Source organism: Pagrus pagrus, assembly GCF_965226575.1.
Source record: "Pagrus pagrus genome assembly, chromosome: 24".
Classification (NCBI taxonomy): domain Eukaryota; kingdom Metazoa; phylum Chordata; class Actinopteri; order Spariformes; family Sparidae; genus Pagrus; species Pagrus pagrus.
Window position 1 is genome coordinate 10,616,454 of NC_140206.1, and position 16,979 is coordinate 10,633,432.

The 16,979-nt window shown below is 43.4% G+C and overlaps 1 protein-coding gene across 1 annotated transcript in view; it reads right to left on the minus strand.

Moving 5' to 3' along the window:
• Nucleotides 1-1,457: 1,457 nt before the first annotated feature.
• Nucleotides 1,458-16,979, minus strand: part of cckbra (cholecystokinin B receptor a) — a 38,328-nt gene continuing 22,806 nt past the window's right edge. The window contains exons 3-5 of the mRNA XM_084347701.1: nt 14,620-14,881; nt 9,211-9,338; nt 1,458-7,436 (exon numbers count right to left, since the gene is read on the minus strand). Coding sequence (XP_084203827.1) covers nt 6,859-7,436; nt 9,211-9,338; nt 14,620-14,881 — 968 coding nt within the window. The 3' untranslated portion in view covers nt 1,458-6,858. The remainder of the gene's footprint in view (nt 7,437-9,210; nt 9,339-14,619; nt 14,882-16,979) is intronic.

Below are 16,979 nucleotides of genomic sequence, written 5' to 3' on the forward strand. Positions count from 1 at the left end.
CCATTACTGAACCCTGTGGCGGAAGGCAGCCATGACAGATAGCGTAGCTAACGGGCATACAGAAGACAGTAGGTGCACCTGCAGCATGTAGAGTGTGGGAAACACATCGAGGAGCCTTACAGGTTTAGTAACACTGATTCTCAAACCATGGTTTCACTGTCACCTGCTTGGAATAAACAAGGTTGTGAATCCCACTTTGCAGCCAGACAGACGTTTTGGAAAAAAAAGGTGTCTGACTCCCAATAAGCTGCAGGGCTGCATTCAGAAATCACTTGCAAATTGCAGAGTCGTTTTCAATTCAGACGAGCCTCTTGCACTCCCTCGCACAGGTCACAACTATGGCTGCTTAATATAAACATAATAACTAGAGCAGCTTCAAAACCATCATCAGAAGCTGGTTTAGGTGCCAGGAAACAACAGCTAGGCTAATGAATACAAGCTGTGCCGGTGTCGATGATGTCACACGCCTGTATTCTTTGTAAGACGGACCTTTGGCACAGAATCTATTCTGACATGCAACAGCAAGAAAAAGCACAGGTGTGAACAACGAAGCGAGAAATGGCTGAAATCCATTTCGCTGCTCCAATTTCGGGGCATCATTCGTGGAGGCTCACTGTCTCGGCTTACTGGGACGCTTAAATAGATCTGAAGCGCCGTTAATGTTATTACTCGGCTCTTTTATGTTCTGGTTAACTGCGGATTTAATTGGTTTCTTGAATTTCGACATCTGTGATAAAACAATCCAGGAGAAACTTACCAGCTATAATGATAATGATAATTATATGTTTAAATGAATACATTAGATTTTCTCTAGAATCAACAGACTCTACCCTTCTGCATTTTCAGAGCAGCTAGCCACATTTAACTGATATCCATTACAACAGTAAACAGCACAGCCACCATTAATATTCATGAATCACAACATATTTCACTGTGCGCGCTGACTGTGTAAAATATTTAAAAAGCCTCATGGACTTCTGCACCGCCGGAGAAAAAAAAACAAACGTGTTCCTGTCTTCACACGGGGAGCGAGATCGATGTCTCTGAAGGAGAACTTGGAAAAAAGACAGATTTCTCTCTCAGGTTTCTGGTCCAACGCGACAGATTAAAAAGTTGTGGAAGGCCGCGTTGCCATGGCGATGACTCCGGAGCATCCAGCCTCTTCCTCGTCCCGGTCTGTGAAATGTGAGATTGGACTTCCTGAGGGCTTCTCGCCCCCCGAAGACTTTGAATCATACCAGCGAGCGCTCGCTAGGGAAGCTGACTTGCCATTGTTTGTTGCCTTTTCATTATTCATCCCTCTTTTTTCATGTTTCACTGCTGAATATTATTCACCGCCGGCTGCTTGAGATGAGAGTGTTTCAAACGTCAGCGGAGAACGACCAGTTCAGAGGCAGATTTACACCAGAAAAGCACTTTTGTGTTGAAGTAATCACACATGCTGTCACACACATAGCCAACGTTTCTTCCCAGTGTTTATTTTTTGTTAAATAATGGACATTTGGCATGAAAAACAATCATCGTAATTACATCATACTGGAGATACAGCGAAAAAGCAAAACATCACAAACATCGATAACCTCACATTTAAACTTCTCCCAGACACGAGAGCGTAATCTTGTTTCAGCTAACAGACAGTTACACATTTTATAGTATTACAAAGTAGCACGAGCAGGCACCAGATGTGGCAAAAAAGTATCTCAGCAGACCCGGAGACTGCTTTGGTAAACATTTATCTCATGTAGACGCACAAACACAGACAGCTTCACCATCAGGGAAATGTTTCCGATGCTAATAAGAGCTAAATATATGATTTCATCACCTCGAGCGGCGGCCGCTCTTCACCTCAGCGTTCCTCACTTTGTGTACTTGCGGAGCTTTTTTCTCCTTGAAGCTTGACATAAACGTTAACGCTTAAAAAAAATTCTCCCTCGAAAGGTGTTAACAGGCGTCTTGAAAAGACCGACTCTTGTCTGCTCTTCCTTTAGCTCAGCCTTCGAGAGGCGAGAGGAGCAGAGAAAGACACATTCTCCCTCTTGACAAGGACATACTCTGTAAGGCTGAGCGAAAAAGAAAAAAAAAGGACATGAAAAGGAACAGCAGATCCTTTGACAACTCTGACTGCCTTTTGTGGTAACAGTCAGGTACAGAACCCGGAGGCCAAAACAAAAAAAATCACTCTGTGCCTGAGGCAAACTACAAAAATCTCTCTTTTGCAGTTATTAATTATTCTACGGAAGAAGAAGAAAAAAAAATCCTGCTGGAGTGCATCCTACTCGCAGCTGTCCTCCAGGTAGCCATTTTAAATAATTAAGAAACAACCTCTACTAATTTACTTATGAGGGTTTTGCAGTTGGCTTAACATCTAACAGCTCCCTGTAGTCAACTTTAAAGTAACAGAGAAAAGCAGCTTTATTTGTTGCATTTCTAAGGAATATATAAACTCATGGTGTGCACAGTGTAATCCTTCAATTAAAGTGAAAACAGTCAAAACCCTCCAAACTAGAGGTGAACTAAGAGCAAAATCGTAATGAGCAGCTTAACGAACTTTCAAAGCTGTTTGTCGATGCTTTCAGAAACTATTAACGGTGCAATATGTACGAATTTTACTTTAAAACGTTAAAAAAATCAGATAAGTAAAGTTAAGATTGTCAACAGAATGTAAAGAAACACGTTAGCATGCTAACCAGCTAGCCCCTGCAGTCCAAGGGCTCCTGTGCTAGCTGTGATAGCACCAACACTCCCCGAGCTCCCAGTCCAGGCATACAGGAGTCAGCTAAAAGGACCACTAGCTTCACGGCTAACCAAGCTAACTAACCAACGGAAGTTGGACCTCTGAGGTCACGTTCAGGGCGGGAAGCTCGGGTTGGGATAGTGTTGCAAGTTGAGAGTCGTACAAGCACAGGGAGTCTGACAAATTATTATTTCATTGTAGACGATGGGTAGAGAAAATCTGGAGGGAAATCAGACATTTCAAGGCAAAATGACATGTTACCTGTTAGCTAACGATAGCTATCAACCACTTCCTTGCTAACATTACTGTTGGATAATGTTAGTCTAAAATATCAACTCACATCTTGGACATATTTCTTTAAACCCCGTAGTGAAACACAGTGGATGTAATCAAACAGTCATGTTAGCTAGAGCTTGGTCGGATGCTAATCTTAGCTAACTGGTAACAAGTGTGTTGTTTTACCTTGTGTGTTTAATATCCAGGTTTAATCTACGTGTCCAAGATGTTCGCTGATATTTTACTTATGCGAACAAGCATATCAAATAAGCTGTTTTACCTTGAAACATGGCCCGATGTCCCTCCAGATTCTCACTATCCATTGTCTTTTCAGTCGCTGATCAATCAGGAAGCGGTGAAATGGTGACATTTTGTTTGATTGCCCACGTTTATATGACTTGCAACCTGCAAGCAATGGCGTGTTAGAGCTTCCCACTCTGAGTGAGATGTCTGAGGAGAATGGCCACCGTGTGGATATGGTCTATGGATTGATTTATAGTGTTGACAAGTGACTCAAGTGAATCATCACAAAATTGAAGAGGCTACTATTTCACTGCCATAAAAGTGACACTGATGAAAGATGACACTGCAGTTTATATTTTCTTCACTTCATTAGTGTCCCAAGTTGACAGAAATGTGTTCCATGTGTTGTCGGGAGCTAAAAAGCCAAATGAGGTTTGCTGTTGTGTTGTTTTTTTTTTCTCCTTGTGTGTTGCCTGAAGCCCCTAATGGGATTCCTGTTTGGGGAGGTAGAGATAAGAGCGAAACCAACTGTGTGTATGGTCCCATGCCTCCGTCTCATTTCAGTTTCAATTTGCATCAGGCATTGTTCTGGGGAGAGGCCAAGAATTAGATTTCTCACCCCTGGGGACGGCGTTTTAGCTTGTTTTTCAGGAGTCGTTAAACTTCCCGTGTAGTAATGAAACTTAATTCTTTCAGGAGAATTTCACAGTAACGAGCAGGGTTTTGCATCGGGGGGAAACCCATTCGGTAAACCCGCTGACTTCGAGACGAGTAAAATGGAGGTGCAAAAAGGCTAACTTGCTTTTTAGGTTTTAGGAAGCAGCTGGTTAACTTAGCTTTACTGTTAACTTTACTGTAATGTTAATTTGTGAGCTTAGATGTGTTGGACTTTGGACAGAGCCAGGTCAGCTTCTGCTCGCTCGCTGCGTGTAACTTGCGGACCGTTAAATACGACGACATTTTTGGAAGTTTGGGTTCAATGATCAAAAAAAGTTTTAAAGGTCACCTCTGTGTGCATCTCTGGTAAATATAGTATATCAGTCTGGACTGCATGCTAACACCTTAGCGTACTTAATAATGCCAAATGCCTGACCATGAAATCATGAAACTAAGACAGTAACGGTCTAAGACTGGGCGGTTTGTTCGTTTGAATAATTCATACCTGAACCTGCTGGCCTGCTAAAATTTAAAAGGCAAAACATTTCAAATTCAACAAAACACTACATTTTCAATAGCAAATCTCAGCCTCTCCGGGAGGCTTTTCCTATAACTTTTAGTGAGCAGTGTTACCTTGACGTTTTTGCACTTCTTTAATAAAACACGACCAGAGACACTGAGATTCACTTTCTGAAGTTTTACACCTACGCGTATGGAATATGAAACAATACCAACTTTGGTTTAAAAGACTATGGTCAGCTATGGTCATTAAACACGCTGCCATGCCAGTATGCTTACAAAACATTTGGATAAATGCACATTTAATGGAAGTGGAATGGTGCAGACTGGAATAAATCTTGACTCCTGTTCTCCGGCGCGCCAAGTGCTGGCAAAACTATGGAAATCACTCAGCGTCTCCTGCCTTGATTAACAAAACACAAACAGTGTGTCCAGACGAAGTGTTTACAAGCGAGGCTCTGTTGGGGATTTTTATGTGCCAATCGTCTTCCACCTCTGGCACCGCCTGAAAACTGCTCTCGGACAGTGCTTGTGCCTGCAAATCTTAGCTGTCACCCACACGCTATTGTCATTCATGTATTCATACGCCTCTGCACTGAATTATGATAAAGAGGAGGATGGTGGGTGGATAGGGGGGCTGCGTGGACAGGGGCTGCTAGACGATGGGAGGACATAAAAAAGACGAACAAACCTGAAAGTGATTAGGAATGACAGCGCTAAGCTGTCGACTACACCGTATGTAGGACAGAAGTATTACATCACGCTGCAACACAAATCCAGATATTTTTGTGCTGCAGAGGCAAAATGACAAAATTCGGAGTCTACTTTATATCTTAATAGGGTGTTCTATCTACCTATTATTGGAGAAATTAAACAAATCTGCCTTAACGCTGTTATTATATCACCTGTTTAACTGCTTACTGCTGCTAACTGTAGCTGCCATTAGCTAGTTATCTTCTTTTGATCTTCTCACCTAATTCAAATAAGCTTTTACCCATAATACCCAACTGTTCTTTTAGAGGTGTTGTCTTTGCCCAATCATTTTCTTGCGTCGAGGATTCGGCGCTGTTAGCGGAGCCGTTTGTCTCCAGTTATACATGAGATCTGCACCACAGGAGAGGGTCCCTGAGAAACACCTCGTTAGTCTAAGCCTGGAAACGGGGTCTTTGTACTGAGGTAATGCTCAGAGTAATTGGCGGCACTGAAGCGGAAAGCAGAGGGAGAACATAAAAATGGCACGGAGATAATTGAGCAAAAAAGGTGAGACTAAAGCTTCTCTGCCTTTTTTAACAGGGGCAGACTGGAGCAACAGGCAGGTGCCATGAGCCTTTAATGGACGGATGGACTATCTGCTCTTTCTCTGCTCATTCTCATCCTGATGTTGATGTCCGCATCAGTATTCAACATACATCTGCAGCAGTGGCAGCAGGAGCCCCGTGACCAAGCCTGTTTGATCCCAGTTGGTTATACTGCGGGAAAATTGCCTCTTTCCAAACCAAGTTTTCTTATTTATGCCAGCCGAGAACTCACGGTTCTTAAATGTTTATCTTCAAGGTGTTGACGTGCGCCTATTTTATCGGCCTGAATCAGAAAGTGGTGCTGAAAAGAGGGTCAAAACAGCCCCGAATCACCCAAACGAATGGATTTTGGTGTTTGGATACTGGCAGAAAATCTGATTTGCACACAAGAGTGATGAAACATAGCTCAATAAGAGCGAAACACAAAGTCAGCCCAAAGCAAGAGGCTTGTCCAAAGGAAAGCTGGACTAAACAGGATTATTTCTTGGTGCTCAAATATTTCAAGACTTTGGGAGCCAACAAAGTTATTCAGTAGAATCATTGTGATAGCTGTGAGAGAGAGAAACAGAGTGAAGCCCTGAATGAAAAAAGATGAACGTTAAACACAAACGGAGCTGACATCCATACTGAGTCATTACTGAGTAAATGAGTCCTCATTGTTCAACAGTATGTCTCTGTCAAAAAATTAACCTTTGGTACGGTAAGAACATGAAGACAGTATTTACAAGTACACAAGATTTATATTTCAACGTCGCCTTTCACTCAAACGTCCGTCCGAGCCAGTGAACATTAACTACCATGACGAACGAAGCCACACAAAGAGCACAGGCACTTGATGTTCTCTTCAGGATGCAACAAAGCGGATGCTGCCGATTAAACAGAAGAAGAAAGACTGTCACCAAACTGAAACGGCGTCTCCCCCCCCCGACTCACATTCTGCAACCATGCACGCAGAATTTGAAGGAGACCTTTTAAAAAGGCCTCGTGAACGAGGGCAGGGATATTACTCAGCGCATGACTCATGTTAAGATGAGGAGTGAAGAACAGAAGATTGAAGAAAAAAAACAGATGGTGCACACAGCGACCGCTTCGCGACAGACACTGATGCGACCACCCGGCTCTCGTCGAGGCTCAGCAGGTGCCGGTGGTGCTAACGGTGGTGTAGCTGAACTTGGACATGGAGGTTGCCATCGACGTGGCCATGGAGGTGGCGGTGATGCCGTCTTCTCCCGCCTCCCTCCTCTTTCCCCAGCGGCACCGGCGGCAGAGCCGGTTGCGGCAGCAGCAGGCAAAGGTGGACAGCAGGGCCTTGCGGAAGCGCGTGTTCATGAAGCAGTAAATGATGGGGTTGACGCAGCCCGAGGTGTAGGACAGCAGGTGGATGAAGGAGATGGGCGCTCCTGTGAGGGCTCTGGAGGCCGACCTCAGGTCGAAGGCCCTCCAGGTGTTGGCCGTGTACAGCGGCATCCAGCAGATGAAGAAGAGCGCCACGATCACCATCAGCATGCGGATGACTCGCCTCTTGGCCTGCAGCTTGGCCTCGGAGGTGTTGCTGCGTGGTCGCTCGGTCTTGGCTTGGGCGGCGCCAGATGAGGCAGAGAGGGTGGGGAGCTCTACGGCGGAGGCGGGCTTTTTGGACACCTGGATGTAGCAGCCGTCGTCGTCATCGTTGGACCCTGTGAGAGCCTTTCCTACACCGTTCTTCTGGCCTGTGGAGGGTCAGACACACACATTTATATTTGGTGACATCAACATGATTTAAATGCCAAGTATTAAAGGATGAGTGCACAACTGTTCAAGTCACGTTTTGCTTGGTGCCCATTAAACTTTATCTTTTCTAACTGCAAAATGAGATCACATCTTTCAGCCGGACTGAAGGGGGGCAATTTCCAAGATATGAGTATTCTCTTCCTGGCGAGAAAAGTCGCAAAAGCAATCACGATGACCTTGTTAGAATTACAGGGGAGTGGCTCCGCAGGCACTCAACAAATGGCGAATAAAGGGCAAGGCTGTTTACTGCCGTTCAACACATTGGAAATTACATCAACGATTAAAGATCATGTGTCATCATATGTTCCAAGCACAAGATGAACAAAAAATGCACCCGAGCTAAAGCCAGTTTCCACCAACCCTCTGCCAATTCCACTCCCAGTCCCCCCTCCCATTTTGACTTTCACTTGCAGACTGTGTTGCAAAGTTCAAAGACATGGCGCTTTAATACGTTTCAGATTTAAGTCCATCTCTGAGCAAGAGGTAGCTCAAGAGGGCTCCGCCATGGTGATTGATTGATTCCAGTGGGGGCCTGGGGAAGGAATCAAGCTTTGTACGCACACATTTTCAGTATTTTCTTCTCGTGCCACTTCCCAGAGAGAAATATTGTACTAATTACTTATCTACATTTATCTGGAGGGTTTACTGACTAGTTACTGTACAAAGTGCACAATGGTTGGCTTAAAACAAGCATTGTGGAGGTGTCACTTTGTATTCTGGCTGGGTCTCGGTCTGAGTGAGACAAATGATCTTTCAAACATCTCTTTTCAAGACCAAATTCCCTCTATTGAGTAAATTTCCCCAGTAAGTGAATATCCATGGTGAGGGATCAATAAAGTCTTATCTGTTTCTGAGCTGTAGAGGAAAGGATGTCACACAAAGAAAGAAATTTGCCCCAAAGGATATCCAATTTATTAGTTTCACTCAGACTTTGAAGCCTCACATTAACCTCAGATAAACGCATCAAATACATTTTGGCACAAAACCAGGACTTTGGATTTCGTCCCTCGTCGCTTCCATTGAAAGCATATCATGATGTGATCTTTAATATCCAGTTTGAACAGGAGGAATGACTCACATCTGACTCCTGGAAGTTCATTATTTTACCGCGTCACAAAGACCTTGAGCTCTACTGTATGTTTTTTACGGCTGACGGTCGCTACCGAAGGCTATTTCAGATTTTCTCAACCTTGATGAATCACGCACAGGACCGGACTCCATGGAAACTGGTGCTTGAGCTCAAAGTACCATATTTCTACGTATAGCTAATGGATATTTCCTTTTCTATGGGAAATATAAGGCCATGGAGATGCTTCACACAGGCGTCTAAAGGAGAACTGAGAGGAAGTGTATTTTTGGGTGTAACAGGTGCAGAACCTGTAGGTAGCGACAAAATATGTCATTCTCTGCTTGAGGCAAAACAATCTCCCTTTGCAGTTATGTCGCATTATTTGTTCGCCTGTCTGAACAGTGATTTGTATATTAGAAAGTGCAAAACAATAAAGGTAAAATACAAAAAATACATGCAAGCAAATTGTAATTTAATTTTTATTGGCAGCTGTCACGTTGGACAAATCCTGCTATTTTAATTCACTACAGCTTCATGCAGGTCTATAAACAGTGAACTAGATGTTTTCATCCTCAGCGTGTGTTAAATCAATGCGAACAAAAAGCCTTTTCTGAAGCTTGGATTGTATTTATGATGGATCTCACCGGTGGTCTCTCTGCTCTGGTCCAGCTCGAACTGAATGCCTCGGTACAGCTCTCTGGAGATCAGACCGTAGGCTATAATCATCACCACTCCCGGGACGAAGAACAGAGTGAACAGCAGCAGCACATACCTGAAAAACAGCCAGAATGGAAAGAGAGAGGCGTGAGAAACAATATGCAGAGAGAAGAGGCAGAAAGCTGCTACTAAATCTGAATTTAATCAGCCCTCGAAACCAAACAAAACACATCAGATGTCATGCTTCTGGCTGCAAAACTATATTGTCTTTGTTCCCTCGTGCACCTTCATGCACGTGTTGGAGGCCCTGCAGATGGTCGACCCCTCCCGGCAGCCCCGTGGCGTGTGGCAAAAGGCACTGCGGCATCCCGGGCCAGTTCTGCAGCTTCTCCCTGCAGGCTGTCATGCACCTCAGCACCCTGCGGTTTAACCCTCCTCCATGTGCTTTGGACTGTATTTATTCACCAGACGGAGCATTTTGCTGATGCAACATTTGCATACATCTACAAAGTTTACTTATTTGATGTTGGTTAAAACTTCTGCCCGCATATATTGTACAGAATTACACTGTATTCACGTCCCTCGTTATGCAGTATTATGCTGCACTTTATTCCGCAGTCTTTAATATTCCTGTCTTCTGTCTTGTTTACTGCGCTTTCTTTAGCTGCTTAAGCTGTCTTGAAAGTTGCAGCAAGGGCATTTCTGTCCATTTTGGAGCATGAGGTTAGATGTCCATATGGTTCCCTTCATTTAAAGGTGCAATGTGTAAAGATTGGCCACCTGTCGAAGGTTGCTCGAAGCAAATACGAGGCAGGATATCACCAGCTATCTGCTGCTCATTATACTCATTTCAGTAGCTATCTGTGGCTGTAGCTGCTGGCTTCCATTAGCTATTTAGCTCAGTTAGCTGTGCAGCTAGTGGCTGTGGAGAAAGAAACTTGAATTCAGAATGTGTATGGCTGTATTGTTTGTTTAATAAGGAAAATAGGTAGACAAGTATTTCCTTTCTTGACTTTATTTTATTTATTTATTTATTTATTCATAATTATGAATATTATATTACATTTTTGCCAATAAATCCCCCTAAATCTTCCACACTGGACCTTTAAAAATTAGATCTTAGGTCCGACCTTTCATCCAGTGAAGACAGATGTGCTCTGAAGAAGTAAAACAAACCCTAGCCTCGAGAAAATGCTTAAATGAAATGAAACGTATGTTTAAACAAACGATCAGAACGCGATGTGCTGCTCATATCTTCCTAACACGAGGACACATTGGATCTCCATAGTTTGCAGAGGGAGCCAGTTGGACCAGTCGGACCAGTTACCTGCTGTTGGATTAACACTAGAAGTCAAGATATGCTTTGGGAAGTTAGCAGCCATCCTGTTTAACCTACAGGGGAGGTTTTCAACACGACCTTATACTGTTTTGTCGATGTATTGACAGTTTACACAGTACATATTGACAAATGGTTACAACTGGACCTCATTTGGACGCAGCACATTGTGTTTCGTGATATATGGCTACATATATCACGAAAGAACAATTTTTCAGAGTGCATTTCTGAAATTACATTTGGCCAAGAGAACATGGATAAATATGCTGTAATGTGACAACAGCGAGACATTTCCTGCTGCTCCGGGCTGTGTACTCGGCTGCTTTTCTGATCACAAATGTTCCATTCTTCTCACACAGAGAGAGTAACGATCGTGGCTCTCTCTCTCTCGAGTGCCTGGATGGATGACACATCCACGAAAAAAAAAAAAAAGGAAAAGTAGTGAACTGAGTAAAGGGCGAGAAAACTGAACAAAGCGTCGACGGAGGGGAATTTCTGAGTAGCGTACAAAAATTCCTCTGCCGGCTTCTCGCCACTCTGCATATATTCTGTATGAGACCTGCAACACTGTGTTCGAGCGTGCTGTAAAGTATGAATGAGTTGTACAGAAGCCACTCGGGATTATACACGTAGAGACTCTGAAGTGATAAAGGGAGGAGGGAAAGCACAATTATTCCAAAAGAGGAAACATAAAAGAGTAACCAGCAAATGAATAAGATAAAGAAACTGTACAGATGTCACTTTGATGCTAATAAGTCTTCGCCATCTGCAGCCATCTACATCTCCCTTTTGATTCGTCGTAATCAGAGAACGCTCCCTCTTTGCGCCGCACATCCGTCAGCACATGAAAGCGTCAGCGGAGAGGAAGGGACCGGGGTTTCATTCACTCTCTGATATTCTAATGTCTTCCCGGCCAACGCTGTGAACTCTGCGCAGCCCCTCTCTTACACCTCTCATTTAAAAAAAGAAGGGGCTTCTGTCCGAGCCGCTCATCAGCTGGCCGTTTGATACTGCGGGAAATCTGTCGGACAAAAGCTGTCAGGAAGTGCGGGGAGACACCTTGTTTTGCCTCAAGGGGGGATACCCAGATGGATGGAGCGGAGGCAGAGGGACGCATGAAAAAAACATGATAAATATTCATGCTCTGCTCCCTCTTTGGACAGCATCCATGTCACCTGAAAGCTACAACCAGGGAAGATGCATTTGGTTTGTTTTAATTATATGAGCGTGCCGCACATTTCTGCACTACAAGCGCCACTTCAAATAAACTCAGCGTGCGATGAGGAGACGAGGAAATTGGATTGCCAGAGAGGAGGAAGACATTTTAGTAATTAATGGGATATGCATTCCATTGTTGAATAAACCTACTGCTCACACTGCTGCACTGTATTGTACACCTGTTGCTGAGAGGAGGCTATATCAGGATCCTCTTTGTTGACTTCAGCTCAGCATTCAACACGATCTCATCCACGAAGCTGATTGGAAAACTCAACACTCTTGGCCTGAGAGCAACACTCTGCCACTGGATATTGTGCTTCCTCACAGACAGACCCCAGAGAGTTCAGATTGGCAGTCACACCACCTCTGCATTAGTGCTCAACACCTTGAGTCCCCCAGGGCTGTGTGCTCAGTCCACTCCTGTTCACACTGTACACCCACGACTGCACTCCAAGACCTCAGGAGAACTCTGTTGTGAAGTATGTGGACAACGCCACCATCATCGTCCGCATTAGAAACAACAATGACAGTTCATACTGGGATGGAATTACCATCACTGAGAACATATCTTGGTCATCACACATCACCACCCCAGGTTAAAAAGAGCAGAAAAGGCTCTCCTTCCTACGGAAAGCCAAAGTCTATAACTATCTGCATGAGTCAATAAAGAAGCCTGCATTGATCAAAAACCTGAAAATGTTTGACGCATACAGGAATAACCAGGTTTGCCTTTGATGGAAAGTGTTATCTAGGCATATTTAAATGTCTGCTGTATCCAGTGGGTCGATTTGCCTCAGTGAATAAGATTATTCATCCGTCTACCTTTGCTGTTATGATTTCTCTTTTTGTAAAACTGCATTAAACCGTCAAAGCACACCGTGCGAAAGAATAATTATGAAAATTATTAAATGTCTTTGACTCGATCAAATTGCTCCATTAACCACTTTATGGCTCCTACGTGTCTTCTCATCATTTCCGACTGTCATTCCGGTCTAAGAATGGATGCTTCAGTAGCTCCACGCAGTGCTTCATTAGGTGCCAAGGCTCAAACCTGAACCGTGGTGGAATTTAAAAGACGGTCATGATGGACTGAAGACGAACCTGTGAATTTTAAACATGAAAGGGCCTCGCACTCTGTCACACATCTGGACTTTTGACATCTGAGCCCTGACTTTCTTCCTCCTCCACCTCGCCGAGCAGACTAATTAACTGGTCTCCCACTGTTTCGTCTTACCCGGAGAAGCTTTACACTTTGATAGACAGTCAGAGAAAAGAGAATTCTGCACAGCCTTCGACCACAAAAGGCTGCCAAGTGGAGAGCCGTGCAAGGCTCTGCCATGTTCAGCCTCTTCTTCATTTTAATTGCGTCATCCTGCAGGACCCAAAGTTGTTTATGGACAGATGCATGAAAATCCCTGAGTGGTACATCCCAAGATGCTCTAACATATCTGTTTTTTAAGTGCGTATCCATCTACTTGGGGTGCTTTTTAACAACAAAGCAGCTTTTATTGGTCCTCTGGGGGCTTGGGCATGGATGGATGACTTTTTGACTGCAGCAGCAATCCGTTCTCTCGCTTTATTCGTCCGGTGTACAGTCAGGAGCAGAGAAACATTAATGTAAATCTAAAATGACGGCAGAATGGATACTGCAGCATCAATACTGAGAGCAGACACATTATACAGAGCTCCTCGTCTAATGATGTTTTCTGTCCCAGCCACTGTTTTTTTGTACGACTCCCGCTACGCTAGAAAACTTTCCCATTTCATACTGTCTCTAATTATGCCTCAGCGGGAGCAGCCTGGTCACCTTTATACTCCTAAAATACAGTCTCCCATTTATGATTTCATTCATTTTTCAGACCCCACCTCGCTAACAACCTTTACAGTCTCAGCCCAGGGGTTCGAGGCTGACACGACAAGAATTTACGAGCCTTCTCTCCGTCATTAGCTACACTCTTTATCCCTCTCACATTTCTAGGTGGAGAGGAAATACACCAAAGGTTCAGTCATAGCAGCGTGATATTTCACAACAAAATCAATTTAATTACAGTAATCACATAAATCTCTTTTGAGATCCATTTCACAGCTACACAGGTGAGCTAAGCCATTAGCACTGAATAAGTTAAGTTAGAAACAACAGCGTAACACAACGTACTGCTCAGAGAAAAGTGGGGGGCACAGAAGGTTTGTGCAGGACATTTAGCGTATAAATGACCAAAATGACCAAATCAGCATGCAATCTGTTTTCCCACTGTGATCAATCAGTGGAAAGTGAATAAGTAAATTAAACTATAACAGTGAATATAAATGAGAATATTTTCACACACTTCAAGACCGAAGACAATCCAGCTCAGCGTCTGACTCCATCTATTCTTCGTTTTCCTCACTTATTCCTGTCGAGGTTACAGAGGCACGTCTACCAAATTACTGTCATGCACGTGAAATCAACCAACAAATCATGCTGGCAAGACAGATGGTTATTTCTTCTGTCATTAAAATCAGATCAGAGAAAGCACTGTGGAGTTTTGGGTGTGAAATTTCAATCAGAAGAGAAAGATCTTCATTGACTGATTTTTTTACGCTTTAATAAACTAAATAAAAACACTTTTTGTTTCCATGACTGAATAAACAAACTGATCTTAAAGGCCAATACAATTTCATACTGTTTTACTTTGTTTATATGTGGCGGACCCTGCCACCTTTCTAGCTTGGAAGGTGGAGAAGATAAATATTTCTGAGTTTGTATATTTAATATTGTAGGTAAACTTTATTAGTGACCTGATAATAAAACATAATAGTCATGAATATGCACATTCCTGACCGGATATAGTCCAGAACTTACCAGGTCTGCTCAGCTGGCGGGCTGGGCCAGTCCAGGCGACACATGTGACCAACAGTACTGTTGTTCTTGGGGAAAGACCTGAGGACACTGAACACCGGGTAGGGCACCATGATTAGCAATGACACCACCCAGGTGGCAGCGATGACACGGTAGGCGTGGGATCGGGTCTGCCACGAGCGGGACTTCAGCGGGTTACAGATGGCGCTGTATCTCTCGATGGCGATCGCCACAAGGCTGAAGGTGGAGATGCTGACAGAGATCCCTGCAGGAAAGAAAACACAGTAAGTCAGTCCATCCACTGGTGTCCCAGGCAAGATATATTAACCAACGATCAGAAAGATTGTCATGAAATTTTGTATTAATATTCATGGTCCCCAGTGGATGATAACAAATATTTTTGGCGATCTCTTCTAATGCCACCATTGAGCAACTTTCTACTCATACACAAGAAATGTAATGGACAGATTAACTCTAAATGTTCTGACTACATTTATGCTCCCCAGAGGATGAACCATTCCCATTTCAGTTTTCACTGAACTTACTCCAGTGTTTTGTCAGTGCCCCCGACTCCTGATGGAAATATGTAAAACATGAGCTGCTAAATACTCCATTATTTACACCATTCTGTCACTCACTTTTCCGAGGCTTTTTTTTCTATCTTTATTCAACAATGTGGCCCTTCAATTTGAGGGCATGACTCATTGATTGCTTACAGTTAGATTTGCTCTGCTTCTGCTCAAGCTTACACTCGGATTCAGACATTGTTGTTAAAATGTCTGCTCTCAGATTTCTCCTCTGCTCTTGGGCTTTTTGTGCATTAACCCTGTCAAAATTCTCCAACCGATAAAAAAATAGGTTCAAAAGTATGGCCGCTGGAATTTACTATATTAACTGTCCTCTTAACTGTCAAAGAGTTGTGCTCTGATGTTGAAAAAACAAGCTAGTCAAGTGATCCAAAAGTGCTATATTGTAAATGTACGTATTTTGTGATTATAAAGTAGGAAAGCACACAATTCATATTATGACAACAGTGCCTTTAAACAAGTCATCGCGACTTCCGTAAGGTTGTGATGTCACAACTATACAGTCTCCGCCTTCAGCCAAACCCCTAGCACGGCCGTAGTTGCAAAAATGCCTGCAGAGCTGATATGAAAGCACGGTGGGCAGTGCTTGCTCAGGCCTGTGAGAGTTGACCAATAAGAGCAGACTGGGTTTTTTTGGAAGGGGGGCCTTAAAGAGACAGGCACGAAAACTGAGCGTTCAGACAGAGGGTGAACAGAGGTGCAGCAGATGAAGACAGTATGAGGAAAAATAACATGTTTTTGAACATTAAAGCATGTAAACATTTTCTGGTAGATGCCCGAAATAAATGTATGGCCCTAAAGATGAGCGTCATATGGGACTTATATTGCAAAAATATCGATTGTATCTGCAAACAAAGTAACGAAATATGAAACCTTCATGTTTTTCATTCATTTCCACCCAGAAAATTAAGTGCTTCATGAGAAAAACACGACTTATTCATCCAGCCATTGATTTGCAAAATAGCTAATGAGTTGATGAATCAGTCCGATCAAACTCCATTAAAGATATATACAGTAACACTAATGGACATGTCTGCTTTAGAGTATTTTTGTTTCATCAGTGCTGATACCTCTGTTATTATCCAAGGACACAAGGGGTTTTACACAATAGAATTCCTTCAGAGACTATCCAAGGCCAAGTTGTATTTGCATGTATGAATATGCATAATCTTCAGAGCTGGAGCATTTTCAGTTAGAGCAAAGCCTGTGTTCCAAGCGTGAGCTGGGGTGAGACAAATAGCATTAATAAACCCATACCTGCGTATCACAAGCACCCCCCAAGGAATAAATACACCACACTGATCCTCTGTCGCTACGAGAAGCAACAACCTAGATCCACCGTCTCGCTGTGACATATTAATCTCCATCCATTGTTCCTTCACGACGAAAGAACATATCCTGTCCAAACCATAGCTCTGCATTATCATTCAAGGGAGGAAGTCATTATGCATACTCCTATGAGCATGGTGCAATTCAATCTACAGGAGCCATATTAGCCATTTAAGCGGTGGATGGCTCTTTACCTCGGTTGAGAACAATTGATCCTCTCCGGGTTGCCTTTAGCAAAGCCACTGATAAAATCTTTGTTCCTCTGTAATAAGCTTTATTTGGTGTGTATTGTAGTGCAAAATTTTAAAACCTCAAAATGTGTGGATTGGAACCCGGAGAAAATGAAGATCTGTGCAGATATTTCCTCTGGGATTTGATTTGTGAGTCTGATAAAAGCAAGAGGCCCTTTTGCGAACAGAACAAAGGAGCTGACTTGTCGGTATACTC